Consider the following 25,443-nt stretch of genomic DNA (forward strand, 5'->3'; position numbering starts at 1 on the left):
ATAATGACAAAACATTCAAAACATTTTAATTAGCAAAGTCCGACTGTGCTGAGATAACCTTTATTATAGAATTCTGGTTTTCTAAAACATTCAGCAAAATATTAATTTCACTTACTTTGTTCCCATTTAATATTTGCAAAGTCCGACTATTTTGAGATGATTGATACTTTATATAATTGTGGTTTCTTAAATCTTTCAGCAAGATATCTATTACACTAAATTATACAATGCATTTCAAACATTAAAACACATGCAATCACATTTTACTGTTTAATTCGATTTTCAGTCGTCTTGAATTAATCTTATTTTAAACATTCAAGGTCAAAAATTTAATATAATTTTCAGAAAACAGTACAAAAACACAATGAAACTAAATTCATAATGTAACTGAAATGAATTTCTCTGTTGAATATTATTTGTTTTGTCATATTTAAAACCAGCAATGATGAACATTATTGGAACCGAACTGGAATGCTTTAGAAGAACAAAAACAATTCATACACTCCCTGATACTGGAACAACTGCCAACACAGGAGCATTGAAGTGATGTTTGAATCACACAGAACCAGCTTCAGCCTTGCTATGGCTTCAGTCAAAGAGCCCTGTAAGGACACTGGTAGGGGTGGGATGCACGGACGGCTGTCAAATAAAAGGTTGGTCAATACAGAAATTTAACAAAAATCTTTCGATCACATATTGTATCATATTTTGCCAATAACTTACTGGTGAGAAACCAGATCCATGTTCAGAGTTGCTTTGGATTTCATCGTTGTCTTCAAACAGAGATAATCTGCAAAAAAAACATTTTGTTCTCATGCTGCAAGTTTAAATAAGGACCGTCACAATGAGACAGTTAACCAGACATAAAGGGAAACCAGTCACTGTCACTTACAAGTTGAAGTGAGAGTTTAGGCTCTGCTGAGCCTGGACAGGGCTGGTCTTACTGGAGACAGAGTGCCGGCGCTTCATGGCAGATTTTATTTTTCTAACAGGTAACCTGTTGAAGAGCAGGCAAGATTCAGGTGGCATGTTAAAACTTTATTTCATTCTTTGTTTGAACATAAAGAAAGCCATTTTCTGCCTTTGGAATGTCATATCTACTGGCATAAACAAGACATGGTGGGATGATGAAATGTTAACTTAACATACCCTGAAAACTCGTCTTCAGAATGAGGCTCACTCAGCTCGTCGGTTGCAGAGCCGAGTTTCCCGGACGGCTTCTCCGGCAGCTTCTGCATGGTGGAGGTCAGAGCTGGGTGGTGCAGTCCGCTACTAATGGAGGGGCCGTCTAGCCAGGAGCTGGATGCAGAACCTGATTCAGACACAAGACAACCCTCAGTTTTATTAAAATTGTTTCCCCCCCGCCCAATAACAGTGAGGATATTCCACACCAGCAGGATGCTTTTCTATAATACACTGGTCTAAAATACATTTATTTTAATAAAAGCAATTTTAACAATCAATCACTAACATCCTATCATATCTATGCAGCCGTACAATACCTGTCTCAACCTGAGCGGTGGTCCTCCTGCGTTTGGCTAGAGGGGTTTCATCTCTAGAACAGGCGCCGCCTTCCTCATCCTGCCCTGCCACAGGAGGGCGCTCGACACCCAAAGACCGTTGATACATTCTGAGGGGCGGCCAGGAGAGGGCAGCACTGGGGCACTCCGACTTCAGGAAGGCAACACTGGAGGGGGAGGGACGACAGTGATGGAGAATTCAAACAAAGACTAACTGACGAGTCAATTTTCCCCCCCTAACAGCATCACTTTCAATCTATTTATTATAATGCAGCAATATTACATATTCACTCTGCTTATGCCCTCATTTTCCATGGAAAATGTATGCAGCAATCTTTGAATAATGGCAACAAATGAACAGAAATCTAACATGTAGGAATTAAATTTTGGAACAGGTTTATCCTTTGACAAAACAATTCTTTATATGTCAGTGCTGTATTTTGAGTGGCAAAGAAAGCACGGCGTCAGATCTCAGTGAAGAGATTTCTGTGGAGTTTTTCTTTTACAGTTTAGGACGATCCGCTTGTAGTAGCTTGAAACTGAACTCGCTGAGAATCTCAAGGAAAGCCACATTTGGGAGACGGTCTTCTCCATTCTCTGGCTCATGAAATGCAAAACGTATTCCATCCCTAAAAATAAAAAAGCCCACACAAAGCAGCTCAAGACACAAAAGTGACAAAAAAGAAACATCGCAGAGTGAAATATTAAAGGGACAGATCCAGTGTCTCATCACACGTTTACTTACATGTGTAGGGCCGCCAGTGGTTCACGCACATGATAGAGATCAATACCAAAGCTCATGGCGAGCCTTTTGGCCAATTCTCTGATCTCACCGAGATTCTGATTTTTTGGATCTTCTGTCAGCATCTCGGAGAACATCTACAAACATACAATTTTACATAACTGAGGGTCTTAAATTTGTTTGACCCACATACCTAAGAAGTCAAGGCCTTCCAGTCCTTTGATCTATCTATCTATCTATCTACATCTTAACTTATAACAACTAAGTTTCCACTGCAGTAATTCTATACAACTGTTCAAACAGAAAATGGTTATAGAGTTGTGGGTACAGACCTGCTGCAGGCTAAGACAGACAGTCTTGGCACTCTGAACTGGATTTATCTGCTTGCTCTTGCTTATAGTCTCTTTTATGAGGTCACCGAAGTCATTGAAGCACTATAAAAAAAAGCTTTCAATTAAATCTCCAGGCTTATTTACAGAAACATCCAAGAATTTGAATATTATCCACTTTGTTCTCATCCCTTGTGTTTCTTTAAAACACTGTTCTTCGTGAGTCATCCTTGGCACCTCACCGATTCTAAAACTGATTTTGTCACCCTCCTCCACTCTTTTACACATCCTCCTTAATATTCAGCTTTCATGCAAACGTTTCTTGCACTGCTAACATAAATGATCAATAAAGAAGAGTCAAAATGTTTATGCCACCATTCGTGACACTTGATCCATCTCTACCTTGCTGTAATGCTTAAAGACATCAGTGGCTGCAACCAGGTCAAGCACTCCATAGATCACCAGCTTACAGTAACCAGCAAGTTGATTGCGTTTCTTCTGGAGGAGTGTTATCTTCATCTCATCCTCACCCTTAACTAGACAGGATACCAAGGGGTAATGCATAAAAACAGAAATCCATGTTATAGACCATATATATTAAGGAAACAAACCAATTTCCAACACAAAATACTGACCATTAAGATCAGAACTGTCATCAGAGAAGATGTAGTCTATAAGGAAACCTGACATATCACAGCGCAAGGAATCAGATGGAAGGTAGACGAGCGTTTGAAGGGTGGGCGTAGAGCGTGCTGAACTGGGACTGTACAACAGCAGCAGGTCACATAGCAACTCAAAAGCCTGTAAATGAAGAATTTAAACATCTCAAGGGTTTAAAATTTAGTTGTGAAAAGGGAGAAAATGTGTAGCAAAGACCACCTCCACTGTAGGTCTTACCTGGTCTCTGATCTCAGTGCAGTCCAGGGAGAGACAGATCTGACAGACTTTGCAGTATGAACGCACATCCATCTTTAGGTGCTTCAGTTCAGCCTGGTAAAGATAGCAGAGGCATGGAAATTATTGATATGATTTGTTCTTGCTGGTTTTCATCATTGTGTTGATCTTTTAACCCCATGTACATGGTGGTGGTGTGAACTGAACACTGGGAAGGAATGTGTTTTCACTGAAATGCTTGTGAAAGAAAGATGCGACTGGTGGGATAAGTGGCAATAACATACAATAATTTTGCGACTAAGGCACACTTAAGTCTTAAATGTTCTCCAAAATGGATGGGGCGCCTTATAATGCAGTGCGCCTTATGTATGTCTTAAAGAAATAGCACCCGTAACTGAGACTGCACCTTTTAATACGGTGCGCCTTACAGTTGTGAAAATACGGTACTTAGAGCATGGGGGGATAAAAAAAAGAAGTGAAATAACACACTTATCATACAGCTCATGATACTGTGCAGTTGAGCAGATGTGGCGTCATTGTGATGTTTCATTGTGTTGATAGAAAATGGCAAGTGATATAAAAAGGTGAAATGCAACACAGATGCTCTATTATGAAAAAAAAAACCTCCGTTGGCGTCGAGTTGACAGCATTCACTTTAGCCCACATCAAGTGAAAGGCAGCGCACTTCAGGGCTGACACAATAAGCTGATAAAGAAAGAAAATAGATTGTTCAGAATGAACACAGCTGTGGTACTTTTCAAGAACGCTCTCAGCAACTATGGCCAAGGCTGGACTCAATGACAGTAGCATTGAATTATACTAAATATCAACATATGCAGTCGTCATTTAAAACAGACCTCAGTTTCAAGCTCTTCACAAGCAATCCTGTTGTTCAGGACCTTGACACAGGGGTGAAACAGCTGCAAACCTGTCAGGTCCTTCGCACTGGAAACAAAGACATGGATTTTTTGACATTTTCAAATTTCTGCACTGGTTGTTGAAACAACACACTCACCCACTCAAGGCTGCAATCCTTTTCAAGGCAGTGGCTGCGCAGTAAATGTCATCACCATCTGCCGCACCCTAGGTGCACAAACATATTTAAATACTAAAGTAATGAGCGCACAGTTACATTACAGATACTTGTGCTTTATTGACAAAGAATCTTAAATATAGATTACCGGTACATATCAGCAGGCACTACGTACACAGTGGATATCGAGTGCATACATTAGTAACATGCCAGTTTCCAAGCAACACTAAGACGGAATACTCCCACCTGCAGCAGCCCACTTAAGTAGGTGTTGAAGCACTCCACCAGGCTGTCTAGCAATTGACTGAATACCAGATGTGCACGGGAGGAGAAGGTGTAGGAGTCAGAGCAGAGTGTGCAGGCCAACTGGGCACAAGCCTGAAGCACAGGGAGCTCCGTGTGTTTTTCCACAATCCCACATATTTGAACCAGCAGCAGGTCCAGGTGCTGACAAAGTTATACCAAGAAATTGAAAGGTTGAAATATAGCATTAGTCATCATAAAACAGATGTCCTGTGAGTGACTCCTACTTTCTTTAGTTGTGAAGAGTTGCTGTACATCTCCAAGTCAAAATACAGAGGAGCTTTGAGAAGAAGGCTCACTTTCTCTGCATCTGCTGAGTACTGTAAGTCAGCAATAACAGTAGAAAAGAATAAGATATTGACACAAAGACCTTTTAACCCTGAGGGCAGTCTTTAAAGTACAACTGAAAGACTTTTTTGTGAGTGGTTTCTCCATCCAAAAGATCAGTTTAAATCAGTTACAACATGTGAATTGTGCTTGTGCACCTTGGCCAGCAGCTGTGGCAGCAGAGGGATGAAATGTGTGGTGAGCCGTCTCCTGTCTTGTTCTTGGATTTTCTTAGCCTTCAAACTCAGGTTCTAATGCAGCATAAAAATCCACTCAATAGTCCATAAAACAGCATCATCCATGTGTGGGGACACAAAGCACGCTCGGACTACAGAGAAGGATCGTTAATTTGTCTGTCAACACCTTTTTTCCATGAGATCTCCCAACAGGTGGCACTGCCAGGGCTGCTTGTTTGATGGTGCATATCATCAGATCTATCAGTGCCCCCTCTTCCTCATACACAAGACCTGATAAGCCAGTAGTGATTTGGACTTGAGTTACAGCATATTCAGATTTTCACAGTAATCACCTTGCTTCTCACCACAGTCCTGTAGCAAAAAAAAAGTCATCCTCTCCCAGTCTCTCAGCTCAGATCCCGCCACATCCCACAAACTATCCACCAGATAGGCTGCGTGCTCATGGAGCTGTCGAGGAAGAGAGTTCCCCATTACATGCCTTTACTAGTTAACTATGTGACAGAAATAACACCTTTTTTTAAGTGAAGAGAAAAGGCAGAAAGAGTCACTACCTCACTCTGGATGTAGAAGGAGATGAGGATTTGAATAAAGGAGGCATTTTCATCTTGCTCTTGCTCTGACACCTGGTTTTCACTGGCAATCACACTTTTTAGCCTGGGACATAAAAAGTCACTTTAAGATTTACCGGTAAGTTATAACACACACAAAAAAAAAAAGTATAAAAAAAACATACTTGTTATAAAGGAACTTGCCAGCTGCAGAAGCCAGGCCTTTGTGTGAAGTATAAACAAGAGGATAGATGCAACTACACTCTTCCTCTCCCAGGCCTTCCTCTGTCCCCCTACAAATTTGCAGACATGAAAAAGACTACAACTCCATTCCATTGTGTGTACGGTAATTAACAAACTATATAGTACGTTCTTAAATAAAACTACAAGTGAATAGACACTGGGGGGGCATTTATTTTGCTACCATGTAAGTTACTAAAAATCCCACAGCAGAAAAGAATTAGGAGGGTCTATTACCAATCCTGTACCAGAGGCCATAAAGCTGCACATATTTAGAGAAAGTCCCCAATGCATTCATTATTGTATTTGGGGTAATGTGTTTTTCTCTGATATCCTGTTTAAGAGCAGTAATGCAATGCAATGTAATAAAAATGCATAAAACAAATATTGACTCTAAACAGTATTAAATCTAATACGGGTTGAATGCAGGCCATGTGAAATGGATCACTATAGTGTGGTCACGATTGGATTGAATAAAATAAAGTTTCTCTGTGGTGTACTGTGACAGTAGAGATGGTAGGCAGACACCAGACAGAGAGAACCCTCACTGATGGATCAGCAGTAACAGATTGAGCACTTCCACTGCTACGTCCGAGTCTTTATCCAGCACCATGCTGAGCATCCTCTCCTACACACACACACACGTTTAATGGCACAGAGAGAAATCATGCCAGCAGACAAGCAGTCATTAAAGACCAGACATTAAAAAAAAGGTGCCAAAATGGATGCACATACACAAAAAACATCCGATTATGCAGCTAACCTGGCATTAAATCTATCTGCTGCAGCACATGTGGCTAAAGCGGGTTCTTCATGTGTGCAAAACAGCTTATTAACTATCAGTAATTGGCAGCAATTATTTCCACTCCAACTCCAGATACGTGTCCCCACAAAAGGAAGAAGCAAACCAGAAAAACAAATTTGAATACTAAAAAAAATGCTAAACAAAAAAGGGGAGAAAATAATAATCGGGTGTTTGTACTTTTTGACAGAGCCATACATGCTGAAAACAAAAGAAACCCCACAACAATAAAAAGAGATGCTGAGGCAGACACACAAACAGATCAGCGGTAACAAGAGGCTCAGAAAGAAGAATTAAATGCAGGGCGAGCACAGTCCAGAGGGATTCCTTACTTTAAATCTACTGGTGAAAAGCTCTAGGCGGCCAATGAATTCCTTCTCCTGGTACAGACCCTGCAGCGCACGTACACACTGCAGACGCACTGAACTTCGCTAAAGGATAGAGGATACAGTAGCACACAAATAAAACTGGAGTGATTCAAGTTTGTTACAGGTCTTTTTGTTTTCTTTATGAACAATAAACATTTCTTCTATGTGTGCGAATGTCTGCAGATGGATTAGAGTTCCACACCATAGTATTTCACTCCCTATATACAGTATATTGCTCACCTTGTCATGCAGGGTCCATCCCAGATACTTTAAACATTTGTCATTAAGGAAATGTTCAGGGTCCAATTTAAGCCAAATGCCCAGCTCCTCAATGCAAATTGCCCGGATCTCAGGCAACTGGTCCCGGTAACGGTGCACAAACACACCACGAAACATACCATTCATCATGGAGGACACCTCCTCTTTGTTCTCATGCAGCTGCAAGACAAACATATGGAAAATGCATAGAGAATATCAGACCAAAGACAAACTGGGGTTTTATGTAATGGCCATTTGTATATACACATATAGCCAAAGAGAATGTAAAAAAATAAAAATAACAAAAATCAGCATATTGAAGTGTTGGTTATTGAATAAGGCTTGTTTATATTGACTTAAATATCTGACACTGGCATTTTATAACTTTACAGTTGTATGCTGTAACTGCTGCTGATGGAAAATGCACATTTTAGTCATAACTTACAATTTCTCTCCCTTACAGAGAACCTATACCAAGTTCACGGCATTAAAGGCCCCTCTACTCCTTACCCAACCTATGTTGGTGTAAATTACTTTGTAAAACAAGCCTGTCGAGAACGAAGAGGCAGCAGTCCAGTGATAATGATTCTCAGCGACAACGCATGCTCTACAAACCTGGAAAACTGCAGTTTGTCAAATTTCACCCTGCCATGCAATTATTTCCTAATCCCTGGGTACTAGTGAGAGTAGGGAAAAGTGGTGATCTATTGTCAAGGTGTGCAGCTGAAATTATGCGTTACCTCACTAATAGAGGCCTTCAGCTCCTCCAGTCTGTCAGAAGCTCGGTCAGGATCCCTTTTGCTGCACTCAATATCACATCTTCTCTGAGCAGTCTGGAGCTGAATTGATACTCCCAGAAATACTTTTACCAGACTAGTCATTAATTTCATAGCTAAGAGGAGAAACATGAAAACAGAAGGTTTATGGCTGGTTAAACCTTTTCAAGTGTAAAGCTTTGTCCTTTTATCAACAGCAACACCAGATACAAAATAAAGATACAATGAGTTGTTCAGACTACCCATTCATTTGCTTACCAAGCAAGGTGCTGGTGTGTCTGAAGGCCCTGACCTGGGAGTCGGACAGGCCAGTGAGCAACGCCAGCAGAGAAGGGAAGAGGTATTCATCATAAATGAGGCTATTCCGGCATGAGTACACCAGAAGCTGGGCAAACTCGCACAAGCCAGCTTTAAAGCGCTTCAGCTGGGGGCCTGGTGTGGACAACGGGTAGTTCACCGAATCCTTATAAATAAGTGGAAATAACATGAATGAACAAGTAACTCCCAAGGTGCAAATACAAAGAAAAACAGACAAAAACAGAAACTACTTTTTTTGACGTAAGTACCAAGGTTTTTCCTTCCTTACCTCATTGAAGTCTTTAGTTAATGCGCCAATTATCTCAGCATTCTGCAGATTGTCAAACATCTCACTGCTAACCACACCTAAGCAAAAGAATCATTTGCACAAAATGACAAGTTAATAAAAATCCCTATAATTCTATATCTTGAGGTACGATCAACTCTTTAGATGATTTTAAACAGATATGTGTTATATAAAATATTGACGTGGTATTGTTGCCATACTGAGGGATCAATATTTGACCGCTGATAATTGCCTGAGCTAAAATCAGAAAGATAATCTGTTCAACTTTGACCCCTGCCCTTATTCCAGTGGACACTCTTGATCTCTGACCTTTACATCCACAGGACTGAACAATGAAGTTGATGAGGACCAGAAAACTGTCTTTTTGGTTCTGTTTGTAGCTGTCGAGCCACTCATCCACCACCGTCTGTTGGATCGAGAGCAACCAGTGAGGATGCGTTGATTTGACAGAGCAGATTTACAACAACGTAGATTAACAGTGTAACTTCCATCCTTAATCTCAGTTAAGTATCTAAAATGAATATGTGGATACTGGTATTAAGTATTTAAGATGCTTTGGATAAACCATTTTAAAGTAACAATTCCAGGACTACACAAAGCAATAGATTCTACTATTGATTAATCCCACTGTAAAATGCACTGGATTTATTTTTGCATTTGAATTTTCAATCGTTGTCAAGAAGAAAATGCATAATTTCTCTTCCCTTAAGCAATTACTGTGGTGAAAATTGAATGTTTTATTTGTGAATGTTTTATCTTTGGCAGCCACAATGCAATTGTAACGCAAAAGGTTTTAAGATGAATAAGATGGCATCGAGTGCACAGCAACATCAGACTTGATAGTGTGGGGATGGTTGAAAGCGTGCATTCACAGGATCACCATCTACTCTCAGCAATAGTTTCTTTCTGTTCAACTAGTGGTCCTTCCTTTTTAATCTTTAACTTGGAAACGGTGGGAAGATCACAACAAATGGCTGGGACGGATGCATCACTGGCTACACAACACAGTGAAAATGCTTGAGTTTTTGCGTATCAAAGGCAATCCTGCAGGACCACATCAGTCAGCTAATGACAGCAGATGATAATCCCCTCATTGTTGGCTGGGAGCACTCTCCTCCTTCAGCACCTCCCTCCCTTTATGTGTTCATCTACACCCTCCTTTCACCCCTGTCGGTGCTCACCAACATTGCATTCTTTCCAGAAGAGACAGCTTCGTAGATATCCTCTGCTCTGATGTTCTGGTTCTTCTCTATTAAGGGTCTGGGAGACGTCTTCTTGCGTGTCCCATGGGACTGCTGCTGCCATTGGGAGAGGTCTGGAGAACTAGAGATGGGGCTATTACTGCTGCTGGATGTCCCCTTCAATGCAGCTTTACGCCTGGGTCTCTTGGGTGGCTGGGATAAGAAAAGAAAGAAATGGGTGGGGATTGGGGCAAGGGTTTAAATGTGAATAGATGGGTCAACAGAATTAGTGGTAGTCATGGAGAGGTTAGTTTTCAATGTAAAGCAAATACCCTACAGTGTAACTGCAGTAATAACCTGGTGAAAGCTCGAGATCTTGGTTGAACAAAACAGGAAACTATCAATATTGATGCAACTAGAAAGGGCAAAACTAACCGGAGAGGCAGGTACGGCCTTTTTACGTGGCTTTGTGACTTTCATTTCAACTTCACTCCCAGAACTGGAAAATTCATCTGAGGTGTCATCCAGCTCAAGACTAAAAAAAAGCAGCAAATGCACAACAAGCAGAATCTTGAATAAAATATGCTATAAGTTCTTGTTTTATGCACCCCCCACCCCCAAATTTTTTTTTCCTGTTTTACCCATTTAGTTAGGGCTCTGTTAAAGGTTCCATCTGTCTTTATCACTTGTGCAATAAACTCACAATGCTGGACAAATGACAAGTGTAATAATCTGAGGCTATATTCTTTCTAAAAACAGTAAAATTAACCACTGCCATGCCACAATCATGTCTGGGTGGATTAGCAGAGAAATGTTAAGAAATTATAGGTTAAGTCTGCCATACCTGTCCACAATGGAGTCTCCATTGTCCATTCTTGGTAATAATGGGGATATCTAGACGTCTTTTGACTGGTTTAACAATCTGTCTCCGAAGAAACCTACTTTAAAAACGAGATTTAAATTTTTCTCTTCGCAACCATCCAAGTTAGCTAGCTAGAGTTATTAACAAGCTTAACGATGGGTCGAACATTTTTGGAACACTGACATTTCTGATACGAAAACAAGTAAATAACAGACAAATAAGTCAATAAAAGATTATACGATTACCGCCATTACCACTAACTTATACGTGTCAATGCATTTCACATTCGTAACGAACTAATCCCGTAGAAAAGGCGCGAATTATGCTAATTAGTCATTGTAAAAAAAAATATATATATATGTATATATTACCGGTATACAGATTTGCTCCGTCACAATTTTTTTTGCTGCTAATTTTAAACACAAATAGACATTCAAGCTTAGTGAATTTAAAACCATTTACGTTTTGAATACGGCCGAATATACAACTTTTGGGCAATTTCTTTTCAGCTAGTTCCTGTTTTACGCCTCGCTGCCGGTATCGGTGCATTCGTCCTGTCTATAGTTTGATGGGCACTAAGGTGGCTCAGGCTCAGCTGTTCCCCGCCCCGCCACCACCGGCTACGCCGTCTCCTTCCCTCTGGGCTCCATTGTTCGATCTGTGATGGGTCTTAACCGAAGTAAGGTTTTCTGTGGACAACTCGCCACCTCCGGTTTCTGCCTTCTAAATAAAATCTAACCAGTAGACGCATGTATATGGATGAATAGGTATGAAACTATTTCTTGCATGGTTAGCATTGAAGTAAATACCCAATCTCTTATCACAGGTTGAGGTAATGGTCATTTAAAATATCAAGAAGGGTTTACGTATGGAAGATATTCATCTTTTTTCTCTACTTGCTTTTTTTCCCCCCAATAAACTTTTTAAAAAAGGTGTGTTAAAACCTCGAATGGCAAATGTTTGACTTGCCTTTATAGAGTCCCGAGATTTTATTTTGAAAACGTATTTCCGGTGTTTGTCCTCTAGTTCCCGTACGCTTGACACGGTTTGGATTCTGGATGAGACTGAGGAGACGGGAGTGCCCCATTCACGCTCCACTTTCACGCACAAGAACACCTCTCCCTGGAAGGACAAATTAACGAAACGCGGTCAATGGAAAACAAATGTGTCAGGTTTATCCTGGCTTGAACGCCAATTTTACTCTCTTAATTCACTGGGAAACTAGGAGTTTTTACTTATATTGTGCGAGTACTTTTGTTTAAACCGGTCAATCCTTCATTTATTTTTAAGGGAACTGCGCCCTTTACTCTGGTTTTATTCAGCCGCCGTCTCTCCTTCCGATTTGCGATGAAAATGGATGCACACCTATCTTTCTATTGGAAGCCGTTGCTGGTGTTCCTGCTCACGGTCTTTGCACTCTCGGGGCTCCGGAGCCCCTTGGCTGCTGCGGGGAGGAGCTGCGCCGACACACGGCAGGTGTACGCAGAGATGGGCTACAGCACAGGCACCGCACCGCAGACACAGATCTCCGGTAATATTTCTCCATACATTACAGACCTTGTGAAAATGTCTCCTGAGTCATTATGGGGGTATTATCCTGATTAAAAGATATATATTCAAGACATTCGTGTCACAAATACATCAGTCACAACGCGTAAAAGTAAATAAAATATGCATCAGGACTCACTAATTAGCACCTGGGATGTAGGGCCTGAATATAATGTCAGGTTTTCCTCAAGAGACATAAAGCAGGCTGATTTAAAACAAATTACACCACCCCCTCCTCCTTTCTGAGCCGTTTAAATAGGATGATTAAGAAGATGAGCAAATTGCCAACACCGGTGTAACAAAGCACCTCGCCCCTAATTAGTCTTTGCCTTCCTGAGCCAATGTTAAATCCCCGCATATACCCAAAGGCGGCTTTGTCTGCTGATCATCTTATCTGCTAAATTACATGGATTAGAATTTTGGAAAATAAGTTTTAGAGAGAGGATGAGGGGTGATTATCAGTTAAAAGTGAGGGAGAAGGTGTTCTCCATCTTCATGAAGCTTTGTTTCAAAAATGAAAGAAGTGAAGTTGCACAGCTCTGCCTTAGAAGGATTAACTTGTGGCAATTGATATATGTGTGTGTGTGTGTGTGTGTGTGTGTGTGTGTGTGTGTGTGTGTGTGTGTTTGCATGTGTGAGACGAGGCAACTGCAATATTGATTTATTTTGTGCGTGTGTGCGGGAGAGTCTGAGCTCACTGTCCCGTGGGCCAGGGGAGCAGATGGCCGGGAGAACGAAGGATGAGGAGAAGCAGTTCAGACAGAAAATAGAGGGATGAGATGGGACTAATAGTGAGAGACACACACACGGGGAACAAAAGAGTCAGGGGTGGAGTTAAGGATGGCAATTGTGACTCCATGAAGAGCAGTAATATACATGATTGTTGTAAAAATTGCGACTGTCCGACCCACTGTCTTCTTATTGTTGCATATCATTCATTACCTTTGACAGATCAAAGATCCACCCTGAGCTGACAAGGGAAGGTGGATTAAGCAGAATAATTCATGCTGGGTTGTTTCAATTCACCATCACACCCTTTCTTTGATACGATTTCAATTCAGAGACGGAAGAGATTGACGAGCAGTAGAATTAACTCAGTGAAAACTCACCTGGCACCTTGATTTTCATTCTCCATTTTCATTAAATGTATATAATCATTTTAGCATGTCTACAGCAAAGAGTATTACACCTGCACAGCTGACACATTTGCAGCAGCTGCCAGGTGCCTTTATACCAGTGTGGACCAAAATCTGCTTCCAGAACCCTGATGGATGTACATCATAAGGTCAATCTGAAGTCAAAATATGAGCAAACTAATAAGACATTTCTAAATAAATACTATGGAAATGTCTCAACATCAGAACTAGATGTTATGTCGAAAGCATGATATCAAGCTACCTCCACAGTAATTTCTCAATATTTACAGAACACTGATTGATCCAAACCTGCGTCTGCTGTTACCTTGTAGGTGAGCACCTGCGTCTCTGTCCTCAAGACTACACCTGCTGTTCCAGTCAGATGGAGGAGACGCTGTCCCTACAAAGCGAGAGAGACTTTCTGAAGGCCGTGGAGGACAGCAGCCAGTTTCTTTTGACTACTTTCACCCAGAGGCACCGCAGGTTTGATGGTGAGAATTCACAACTTGCACGGTGCTTAATCTAAAAAGAAAAACACAGCTGCAGCCAGATGAAACCTGGACTTGATTTTATGGACTCTAAACAGTAAGTTTATTGAAAAAAAACAAAAAAAACTGCAGGGTTTTGCTTGAAGCTGCAATGCATTTAGTTTGGTCTCTGCGATTTTTGTAAAAAGAGCAAATGGTGATGATTGACAGCAGAGCGAAAACTTATTAAGCCTCTCCGTGTGCAGAGTTTCTCCATCTTTCGCTGACTTTGGAAGCCAAAAGCACAGCGGGGCATACATATTGCAGAGGTCCCAGCATGGGTCTTATTTATGTTTAATCAATTTGAGTTTACTGTTGCACTTTATTAGAGCTGGGTCATAGTCGAAGCAGTGGTGGTGTTGTAGATATCCTGACTTTCATTTCCGATGATTAAAAGAAAGTATGATTCAGAGAATAAACCCGATGACTCTGACTTTTTATTGAGCACTAGAGTCACAGCTGAGGGCATTAAACCTCAAATTAGCCACACATCGTCTGTCTAATATTAGAATTTCACAGTTTTCTGGTTTTCCCAGAATCACAGACAACCTCGTGTGATACTGTAACTTATTAAAGAAATAGTGAAGACATCACCGCATTTCCACCATCTGTCATGGTGCACCTTTAAATGACTCGTATGGACAGTGCAGTTCTCAAACTCTCGTCTTCTTAACCGCTTTATCCCTTTCGAGGTCACGGGAAGGTTATACCAGTTCTCAAACTCATCCTGCTGGTGTTTTTCTACTGCAGCTAGTTTTCTGGAAAATGCTTTGTGTCACCCGTCTGCATATATAATTAATTCTTGCAGCTCACGTGGGGAAAAAACACATAACATCAATGTACTGGTTTATCTGTATATGCATTTCAAGTTCCAGTAAACATGATTAACTTAATCCTTTTCACATTGCCCCTAGTTGCAGTAAAGTACAGCATATTGTGAAGTCTACTGAACAAGATTAACACTGTTTAACACATAAATCAAATGCTGTAGAGATGCTGAATGAAATATTTAGTCATGATGGAGCACTTTTCCTCCCCCACAGACATTAAATCTTGACTAAACCTGGATGACGCCATCATTATGACATGTTTTTTCCTCCCCAGAGCTGCCAGACAAAGTCTCAGAAGACATGCAATATTACTGAAGAAAGAGTCATTTAAATGTGGTGGCATGTCCCTTTAAAATCAGGGATAATGCTACCTATAGACGGCTGGGCAGCGCTTCAGGGAATTCAGCCCACGCTGTCTCAGATTCTGGACATATCAGCTACAGTAGAAAGCAGAACTGAACACTACCTCCTCCTCCTCCTCAGTGTGCACAGCCATTACCTTTTTTTCTCTTTTCATTTATATAATGTCTATGATGAATCACTTAAAGCCGTGGAAGGTGTGGAAGCCCACATATGAGTCCTGGGGGCATAAATAGATTCCATTTTGTTAAGACTCATTTACAGGATGAGCCACCTGTCAATGGGAGCTGCTGATTCCACATGAAGAACCTGGCTCAGATGTTGCTGACAGATTAAGAAATCTGAGTTTGTTTGTTTTTTTCATCATTCTGCAGAGTTTTTCAGGGAGCTGATCGACCTGTCGGAGAAGTCCATGAACCAAATGTTCACCAAGACCTACGGCCGGCTCTTCACCCAGAATTCCCATGTGTTCCAGGAACTGTTTGTAGAGCTTCGCAGATATTATTCTGGTAATTTTAGATCCCTCTATCCATTATACCAGTGCTCACATGGGCCTTTCCGGTTTTGTTCACCTTTTACAAAACATTAAAATCAGTGGAGTTGGTGGTTCTACGTCAATCCGGAGGTTTAGTGTAGATTTACCAGTTTGGATTGCTCTGGTGGTGATTCCCCAGTTGCTCTGAAAACGACAAAAGAGTCAGCTTTTTGTCTAGAAAGAAATGCCAAGAGGGAAGAATTGGACTCCTACAGACAACTGATTCTATTTTTATATTGTGTTTTTTGGCACAATGACAGTGCATTGGCAAGACTGCCTGCCGGCTGTGGCAACCTAGTCAAGCTGTCTTTGTTTGCCAAACAGCATGTATGGCTCATTTGATGCTGTATAGAAGAGCACAGCCTGTCTGCCAATAGATTGTCTACAATTCTGTAATTATCTACATAGACTGAGCATATTATAACACCCATTACAGCCTGCAAATAAGCAAATTGTTTATCCCGTTTTACAGTAATATCTTTAATTCACTGTGGATACATCTTTGTGACTTCAGGCGGCAGCGTCAGTCTGTCAGAGGTTCTGTCAGACTTCTGGTCCAGACTGGTGGAGCGTCTCTTCTCTCTGGTAAATCCCCAGTATCAGTTCAGTGATGACTACCTGGAGTGTGTCAGCAAACATGCCGAACAGCTGCAGCCTTTTGGGGACGTGCCGCGCAAATTGCGTGTACAAGTGCGTATCAAGACGATGCATCCTCCCCACCGACATGACTGGATTGATTAAGTTCTTGCCTCTCTTGTCCCCTGTTAAAAGGTGTCCCGGGCTTTTGTTGCTGCCAGAGCTCTATCACAGGCCTTGTCAACCGGTCGGGATATTGTTAACAAAGCAACAAAGGTGAGTAAAGAACTTTTGCTGATAATTTGAACTGTAGATTTGAGAAAAAAATGCCATTATAAAACCTTTAGTGCATTATTATAGTATCCAATATTTCACATCTGTGCTTGTTTTAGCTGACAGCTGATTCGCAGTGCGTCCGCGGCCTGATGCGTCAGTGGTACTGCCCCCTGTGTCGAGGATTGCCCTCCCTGCAGCCCTGCCACTCTCTCTGCCTCAATGTGATGAAGGGCTGCTTAGCCAATCAGGCTGATCTGGACACTGAATGGAACAATTTCATTGGTGGGTTCAGGACAGAAACATCCTGATGTGCTGCCAGTGTTTAATGAGGTTGAAGGCAGCATTTAGCACATTTTCAAATTATAAATCCATCATATAGCAGCATCTCTAATTTCAGTGTGATTAATAAGGAAAATGCCATGGCTTAACTGACATTACATTCAGAATTAGATTTTTAATATATTGAGTACAACTACAAGCAGGTTCTCCGTTTCCCCTTCATTTCCTTTTTTGCATTAATGAATTCCCACTTCATTAATCATTCACGCCTGTCTGCTCTTTTACGATTGATCTGTCGCTCCTGGTTTCCTTTCCTCAACCTGTCATCATGCAGTCCATTGAGAAGGCACCACTACACATTTCACCCTCATTTGATTCACATTTTTTACTCTTCTCAAAACCACAACCTTTTAATCTTCAAACACAGATGTCATTGCACCATTTCAAATAATCAGACAGTGACTGATTCCAAACAGTGATCAAGAATGATCAGCCAATAAGAACATAGTTAAACATGATGTCTGATACCACTTCCTGTGTCTCTTTTTTCCTCTTTCAGATGCTCTCTACCAGGTTTCAGAGAAGCTAGAGGGGCCATTCAACATAGAGCTCGCTGCCGATTCTGTCTCAGTCAAAGTGTCAGAAGCCATCATGCACATGCAGGAAAACAGTGTCAGCATCTCCACAAAGGTCTGAAAAACTTGCTAATGTTCCTCAATCCTAATCACTGCGCAAAATCCCCAAAGCATTTAAAAAGAACGGCAACCCTTAAAACATGGCACCAGAGATGCTCACATCTGGTTTAAAAAAGGAAAGCTGTTTCTATTATGTTCTCACTTTATGTTTTTACTCATTTTTGTATTAACTGTGAGTCTCTAATATAATATTATGATTCTAGTTTTAAATAATTTGGGATATTTTCAAGGGAGAAAATGAAGGATTGCTCAATATTATAATATTTCTAGGATGGTAAGACAAAGGGCATGTTGAAAAGTAAAGGAAAGAGAGAACTGTGTGTGTGTGTGGGGGGGGGCGGGGGTTGAGATAATTAATTATTTAATTTTTGAAGTTATTTTCAATAAGTAAAATCTACTCTACATTTAGGTGTTCCAAGGTTGTGGGAACCCAAGGCCAACTCAAGGACGCTCTAGGCGTTCACCCAAAGAAGCAGGAGGAAACAAGAGACCCTTTCGTACTTACAGTCCTGAGGAGAAGCCCACCACGGCGGCAGGCACTAACTTGGACCGACTGGTGAGGAAGAAGAAAAAACCCTGTGCAGTGGTGAATTGTTTTGGTTTAAATAAGACCAAAACAGCTGCCAAACTTTAGTTAAATGGGAATCATTTCTGCAGTCGTCACATTGATTAGTGTACGGGAATTGAACATCTTATCCTCAATCTGTAGTATTGCATCAAATCAGAATTGGCTACCAGATCACACTATATCAAGTCATTTCTCATGGTTTGCAGGTCCTTTGTGTAGAGACTTCAGTATGGACAGCGAAATACAGTTTTAGGAGCGACTTCAGCTGAATTATAAAGGAAAAAAAAATCCATTATATGTGGAGTAAAACTGAGAAAGACCAGCAGGCTTGAATGACCAAATTCCAAACAAGTAAAGAGGGGGAAAAAAATGAAAGGATATTGTGGTCTATTTATAAAAATGTTGAAAAAAGTAGCTGACCCAGAAACTGCATCGTGTCTTCCCTCAGCCTTAACCAACGTCAGCACTGCAGCATCAATATGCTTTGTGCAGCCAGCTGTACCAAACAAGGATACTTTAAAAGCAGGTCTGAGTCATACCTAATTTCTTTCCGCCTCCATGCAGGTCACAGAGCTGAAGGAGCGGCTGAGGCCCATGCGTGGCTTCTGGGTGTCCCTCCCACAAACCATCTGCAATGATGAGAAGGCGGCTGCAGACCTTGTCAATGAGGACCGCTGCTGGAATGGGCAGACCCGGGGGAGGTGAGCCTGGGCAGAAGGGGGGGAGAGCGTGGCTGGGGGTTAGTTGGATTCCATCTATGTGCACTCTTTATGAGCTGTTTTGAGAGGCCTTGACACACTCACATTAGTGAGAGGCATTAGTGTCTCACTTTTCGAACATTGCCCCTCTTCTGTATCTCTAGGTACCTCCCAGATGTTACTGGTGATGGGCTAGTGAGCCAAATCAACAATCCTGAGGTGGAGGTGGACATTGCCAGGCCAGATGTGAGGATCAGGCAGTTGATTATGGAGCTGAGGGTGGCAACAAACAAACTGAGACATGCTCAAATTGGACAGGACATGGATTTCATGGACAGTGAGTGTGCCCGAGCAGGATTTTTTAAGACTTATGACTGCACCAAGAGCATTAATCAGTTAGATCATATTTTTATGCATTTATCCAGGTGAGGAGGGCAGTGGTTCTGGAGGTGGAGATCACATTGAGAGCTACAATGATGACTGGCCAGGACATGGATCACATTCTCCCCCTTATAGCAAACCAGCTCGCCACCCTGCAGCATCCCCTGCCAAACCGCCACGAGTCAAGGAAAGAAACGGGCCCAAGTGGAACAGAAACAACGGCCACGGGCGGGTTAAATCTGCCTCAATTCAGCACAATTTCTCCCTGTTTCCTTTGTTGTTTCTAACTATTATGGCTACTGCATCCCCCATATGGAGATAGCTGGGCATTACAACCATGATGGAGCATTAGCTTCTATCAGTCAAGCACATCATGAAGAAAAAATAATTCCATTTGGTTGCACCAGCAGAAATATAAAAAAAAAAGAAACCCCAAAAGGCTAACCAAGCAATAATGGAAAAATTAGTTTCTAGCACAAAGGAACAAACGTGTATATTAATTGCTGCAACAGAGCCAGCTCCCTGCCATAAATGATTACAAGAAATGTCCTTTTTAGCACAATTTGTGATACTTTTAAACTATTGGAATCTTGAAAGGCGCGCAGTGTGGAAGCGTGACGAAACAAAAGAGGAATTTAAAAATCATTTTGGGTGGTGAGGCTTTTTCAAGTTAATGAGCTTCATTAGGAAATCTGCTTCCATCTTATAAAAGTGTTAATATAGTGTCAGTTTTGGGTGAGAGATGATTTAAAAAAAACAAAAAACAGCATGACTCAAAGCCAAACAAATGTTTCAATTTTCAATGTACCTAAAAAGAAGTTTTTAATAATGGCAAGAAGTTACTTATTGTAACTTATATTGTTTTTAATTTATTCGTAATATTTAATTTGCTGTATGTTTCTTAGTAGTTTTGGTCCTTTGAGAGAAAAGTTTGTATTCAACACTCCCTGGTATGAATCAGTTATTCACATCATTTTGGAAACAACTCAGCATGTCACATTACTGGACCACTGTTAAAAGCATTAACCAAGGAGTGTGTAAGAGGAATCGTCCGTTTGTACGAAGGTTTTATACCATTGAATGTTGGTGTCATTGTTTTGAGGTGAATGAGGTCATTGGTTGCTGGAATGTAGTTTGGTTAGGCTGAAGAAGGATGAGGCAATAGAAGAACTAATTAAGTATACTTATGCTTTGGTGTCGAACCACAAAAGATTGATATTGCATTATGAATGTCAGGCCACAGTAAGTTTAACACAAAATAGTGTTTCATTTCAATGCCAGCTGAAAGAGCTGCTGCTGCTCCCTCCCCCTGAAAAATCAGAAGCTGTTAAGGATGGACTGTAAAGAATGTAAGGAGGTGGTTTAAAGACAAACTGATGTATTTTTTTGCCAAATGATCGACTGCACCTGTGCAAAACAAAAAGTACCAGCAGAAAGGTTTCATTTTAATTTTTCACTCAATTCAGTTGCATATTGAATATCTGAATGGAGTCAAACAGGAAACTTCTCGTGATTTGTGCAAGAATCTACCCTTTGAAATTGATCTTTAATGTAATTTTGGAGCATTTCTGGACCCATGTTCACAGTTTGATTGCAACAGTCTAATGTTGTGCACCTGCAGTAAAAACAAAACACTGTTGATACTAAAGCATCAGTATGGTCCTCATGGACGCTTTCTCTGATCCATAGTCATTATGATCAGTATTCATTCATTCTCAACATTTTTCCCCCATCTCTTCCCACCTCTCGCACCTTCCTCATACATTGAAATATAGCACAGCCTTTTTCATGTTGTAACAGTTTTTTGGTAATAAACAAGTGATATTTTCCGCTTCAATTTCTTTTAAAAAAGGTAAATTTCTTCAGGAAATCCCATCTTTAAGGTGGAGAGTTTCTTGGTTTGGGTCCTCAGCTTGGGGTTTTTGATTCCGAGTTGGCCAGTGGATACATCCACGCTGATCAAACAAAAAACATAGAAATAATTATGTATATGTTTGTAGCCAATATTTAGAATATTATGTTGCAGCAGTTTGGAGGGCCGTCTTTAACATGGAGTAACTGTTGTTAAATAACTTGGTGTTTTAATATGTGCATCAGCATAGCTGAAATGAATGCAATTTTCAAGCCTCCACTAAGAAATTATTTCATTTACCATTGACAACAAGAAGACCATCATTGCCAGCAACAAAAGCAACGCAATGACAGTGAGGAAGATGATCCACCAGGCGACTTTGGTGAAATACTCGATCTCTCTCTCCATGAATACTGTCAGTTTTACCTGTTGACGTTCAAGTGAATATAGGAATGATTATTCCCCACAGTTAGGCAGCTGAGTGTGATTTTACTATCTTTGGTGTTTACCTGTGTGCTTAGTCTGTCAGATTTTAGCCCAGTGTTTTCTGGAGAGTTTGTCAAACTGAGTGTCGCATCCACGGTAATCATTAAATAATTAAATGAGCTGTAATCCTGAAACAGAGAGCTAAGACTTCACAGGTTTTCAATGATGGAAAAATAACTTGAAAGCGTGGTCAGCTCCCACCTCCAGGAATGTGGTGTTCCAGAGACGAGAGTGCAGAACCACCATCGCAGTACTGTCTAGACCCTGCAGGGGGCAGTGGATCTCCACACACCTCAGTCCATCTGTGCAGGTCTGCGAGAAAACACACCTGAAGCTCACGTTCACACACCAATCCATGAGAAATAAACGCAATTCAAAGCTTTCTCACTAGCGTTTTGTATTTCCTTTTTGTCGGGAGAAATAAGAAGTCACCGCTCGTCAGTGCCTCAAGTTCTGCTTCACGTTTTTTCTTGGAGGGTCCTCGCCAACCCTCGATTCCAAACAGTAACAGGTCAGAAGTGTTGTGTAAAACAGTTTGAGTAATAGGCAGAGGTGTTGGGTACCTTTACATCTTTAAGGTGATCGATCTCATTTACAGGCGAGCAGGGCACAGACTGGACACCTTTACTGCTGGTGTGACTCAGGTACAGAAGCCACTTCCCAGCAGAATTCTCCTTTGGCCAGAAGAGGTTCAGTGAAGCATTAGTGAAGGATTTCAGTGATCTACCCAAATTTGTTATCTGCCGGAATAAGACATCACAGCGTGGTTTGACTTTTTGCTTCAGATGTAAACCTAATATGTTGTATGAAAAAGTAGAGGAAAAGATGATTTACCCTAAATTCATACTGAACTGCAGCTCCGATATCCTCTGCCGATTTTATGGTGCTCTTACCCTCCAAGCTTTGGCCAAAGGACACTTGAGATGGCCTAGTTAATCTGATGGACAAAATGAACCTTTTGCAAGCTCAACCTCAAATTCATTATCAGTTTTGCATATTACATTGCATCTGAAGATCTTGTTCTGCATCTTCAGATAATTAAAAACACAATTGCATTTTATGACCTCCAAAAAGCACATAACAATGAAAGAAAACATTTCATTTGCGTTATTAAATGACAAACAATGAGGTAATGACGCCACACTTACCCGTATAATTGCAGTTTTAGTTCAAAAAATACTTTGGCCACCGCCTCAACTGGTTTTAAGTCCTGCCTGCTGGTTCTGAAAGATTATTCACATTCATGTAGAGTATAGCTCAGTGATCAATAACTTATGCCGGTCTCTGATCACTTACGTTTGAAGCTGCAGAGTGATATTCACAGCCTTTGTACTCAAAGAGATGCCTGATGTTGTTAGCATCACACAGAATGTAACCTACAGGGAGGAAGAAGAAAGTGAGGATAGAAGAGAAACTGGTGAGGAAATTCTGTGGGACTGACTTCTGCATCTCTCTGGATTGGGTTTCCCAGTCCACAGTCTATTAGAGTCCCTTTGTCATTGACTGTACAGTCCACCTTTGGCTCCTAGGGTGATGAAAGATGATTTGGTTTTACAGATGCAGCCATGTCGTCCGCTCTGGTAACTTACAAAGGTTCCTAAATCCTCCGGCACTCACCGAAGCTGTGCTGACAATATCAGAGTAACGGAGAGTGTCTGGCAGACTGATGATTGAGCGAGTTTGGTGGGCGTCATCCCCGCCCCAGTTGGTCACTGTCAGCTCCAAAGCGATGTCTTCCTCAGTTGGAGTGATGACTGCTACACCATCCTCTCTGACAGAAGGACAGAGCGTCCAATCATCCTCAGCTGTAGATCTGTTCCATTGGGCTTGTGGTGCCTCGTCTTACCCGCTGAGCGATCTGAACAGCTTTTGTCCATTTCTGTTTGTCTGGAGCAGAAGTCATACTGTAGATGGAGTTGCTTGCAATGTTGTCGCTGTCGCTGCGCTGCCGCAGTGTTTAGGAGGGTGATCTGTCAAAAACACACAGGCCAGAGGTCATTTGTTACTCTTTCAAAGGTTCTAATATGCTCTTGTGGACAAAGGCGCTTTCTAAAGTTAAATGGTCATGATTTGTGTACCTCTGAGACCTTGTTATTGGGCTGAAAGCGGTCCAGTATGGGTGTAACATGCTCACTGGTCCATTGAGTGGAACTCCCCAGAGACATAGTAACTGAGACGGGGATAGAGTGTAGCCGGTCTTTGAAATCCCGCTGCAAGAGAAGTGGTCATAGTCATCTTTGTCTGTGAACCAGATGATGGGTCTTGTAACACAAGAAAAGAGTACCAGGAGTCTGAGCTTGATGTCAGTACAGATTTCCATATCCTGCCCCGGCAGCTCCAGCTTCCCTCGAGGAACCCCCAGAAAACCCACTCTGGGAGGAAGCCTGACATTGCTCTTCCTAATATCAGCCTCAAAAGTGTAATTGAGTACTGCAAAGGGGAGAAAATTATGCATGTGGATGCAGCAGACGCTTCAGTTAAGCAGCCTTTAAGAGATATCATGTAAATGCATTTTTTTTAAATATCACTTCACAGCTGTTTTACTCCTATTAAGTTACATCTTCAGTCAATCAAATAGAAGAGAAACTTACTCAGTTTTGGGTTGAAAGACTCCAGGTGTGATATGTAAGAAAAACACGCTTGAGCTGTAAAATAACTGTACAAGTGCAAAAGAACACCCGATCAAAGGTGCTTCCTGTTATCGTTTGCGTTTTATACCGTACCATGTACGTTTATCACACTGTTCCTTAGTGATGTCTATTTTATCCGGTGTAACTCGCAGGGTGCTGCTGACACGGACCACGGGCCTCGCTCTGGAACGCAGAAAGCCTGTTGATCATTTCAATTCAATTGTCTTCATCTCCACGTGCTTAAGTTTTAAATACCTATAAACAAAGACAGAATCGGACAGAGATCCTACAGCCAAATCAGGGTACAGATTATCGTCCACGTCCAAGTTCCCGGACAGTGAATATCCAAACAGCGTCACAGATCTGGATCTGGATGAGAGCACTTGAAGAAAAGAGAACATTCAATCTCCCTTTCGGCAGAAATGTCCCTTCCAGGCTTCCATATTTACGTCCCTAACCTGCGCTGCCTTTGTGTTGATACCGTTTGACGAGCCACAGTAAAGATACACTCGGCCAGACCCATCATATGGTGCTCCAACAGCAATATCTAACAATGGAAACAACAGTAACATACACGATATTAGTTTTTGGTCCGTGGCATTGTTCTTAAGCGTGTGATTTGTATTTAAAATATGCTGCAGTTCTTTTTCAGCTAGATTATCAGCTTGTAGTTGTCACACATGACCGCAGAGGTCGCTGTTTACTAGGTTTTCGTCTGCTTTGACGGCTCCTTTGCCAGCTCTGTGGTTGACGTTTCAGTGTGTCCGTCGTTTTTATATTAAAATGACTTAACCTTCATAATTATCTTGATTGATGTCTCCTATGTTTTCCACGGCGAGTCCAAACATGGAGCTTTGTTGTCCAAGAAGCTGAATTGGAGCGATCTTCTCCCAGTTTCTCCCATTGTCGTTAATATATACTGTATATACACTGCTCCTCCAACTAACTCATCTTTCTTATAGAACTGTGGTGCCCCTACAGCAAGGTCCTCCATCTTTGGAAAAGAAAAAAACAGCCACTAATGTCAATATTGATTGTTAGGTGATTGTACAGTAATACCATCATTGACTGTAAAGAGGCTG

The 25,443-nt window shown here is 41.4% G+C and overlaps 3 protein-coding genes across 5 annotated transcripts; 1 reads left to right on the forward strand and 2 right to left on the reverse strand.

Annotated features, from left to right (window-relative positions):
* Nucleotides 1–44: 44 nt before the first annotated feature.
* LOC130531192 (cohesin subunit SA-1) lies at nt 45–12,092 on the reverse strand. Of its 3 annotated transcripts, none has more exons than XM_057043051.1 (32): nt 11,447–11,658; nt 10,967–11,060; nt 10,558–10,657; nt 10,123–10,335; nt 9,251–9,347; nt 8,924–9,000; nt 8,596–8,800; nt 8,302–8,453; nt 7,544–7,741; nt 7,268–7,366; nt 6,682–6,761; nt 6,079–6,186; nt 5,897–5,999; nt 5,690–5,792; nt 5,512–5,615; nt 5,307–5,399; nt 5,049–5,141; nt 4,765–4,965; nt 4,501–4,568; nt 4,343–4,430; nt 4,110–4,190; nt 3,489–3,581; nt 3,227–3,392; nt 2,994–3,127; nt 2,595–2,696; nt 2,266–2,399; nt 2,027–2,149; nt 1,503–1,687; nt 1,150–1,312; nt 893–997; nt 724–790; nt 45–639 (listed from the first exon to the last, which is right to left on the reverse strand). In XM_057043051.1, the coding sequence occupies exons 2-32, from the start codon at nt 10,993–10,995 to the stop codon at nt 589–591; spliced, it is 3,615 nt and encodes a 1,204-aa protein (XP_056899031.1). In that variant the 5' UTR covers nt 10,996–11,060; nt 11,447–11,658; the 3' UTR covers nt 45–588. The 3 variants fall into 3 exon arrangements, with proteins under 3 accessions (XP_056899031.1, XP_056899030.1, XP_056899032.1); XM_057043050.1 differs by having other exon boundaries at nt 10,967–11,063; XM_057043052.1 differs by lacking the exons at nt 10,967–11,060; nt 11,447–11,658 and adding an exon at nt 11,954–12,092.
* gpc2 (glypican 2) lies at nt 12,064–21,220 on the forward strand. Its single transcript, XM_057043057.1, has 11 exons — nt 12,064–12,515; nt 14,001–14,159; nt 15,760–15,894; nt 16,435–16,610; nt 16,692–16,772; nt 16,889–17,054; nt 17,611–17,741; nt 18,156–18,302; nt 18,879–19,015; nt 19,177–19,349; nt 19,438–21,220. Exons 1-11 carry the CDS (start codon nt 12,332–12,334, stop codon nt 19,713–19,715), a joined length of 1,767 nt encoding a protein of 588 aa, XP_056899037.1. The 5' UTR covers nt 12,064–12,331; the 3' UTR covers nt 19,716–21,220.
* Nucleotides 20,832–25,347, reverse strand: LOC130531883 (integrin alpha-6-like). The gene is made up of 17 exons (XM_057044060.1): nt 24,617–25,347; nt 24,455–24,544; nt 24,323–24,387; nt 24,016–24,161; nt 23,810–23,941; nt 23,637–23,701; nt 23,349–23,502; nt 23,173–23,256; nt 23,028–23,107; nt 22,880–22,954; nt 22,566–22,668; nt 22,295–22,471; nt 22,120–22,221; nt 21,933–22,043; nt 21,755–21,859; nt 21,546–21,671; nt 20,832–21,348 (listed from the first exon to the last, which is right to left on the reverse strand). Exons 1-17 carry the CDS (start codon nt 24,760–24,762, stop codon nt 21,256–21,258), a joined length of 1,854 nt encoding a protein of 617 aa, XP_056900040.1. The 5' UTR covers nt 24,763–25,347; the 3' UTR covers nt 20,832–21,255.
* Between the last annotated feature and the right edge of the window lie 96 nt (nt 25,348–25,443).

Source organism: Takifugu flavidus, chromosome 9 (genome assembly GCF_003711565.1).
Source record: "Takifugu flavidus isolate HTHZ2018 chromosome 9, ASM371156v2, whole genome shotgun sequence".
In the NCBI taxonomy this organism is placed as follows: Eukaryota; Metazoa; Chordata; class Actinopteri; order Tetraodontiformes; family Tetraodontidae; genus Takifugu; species Takifugu flavidus.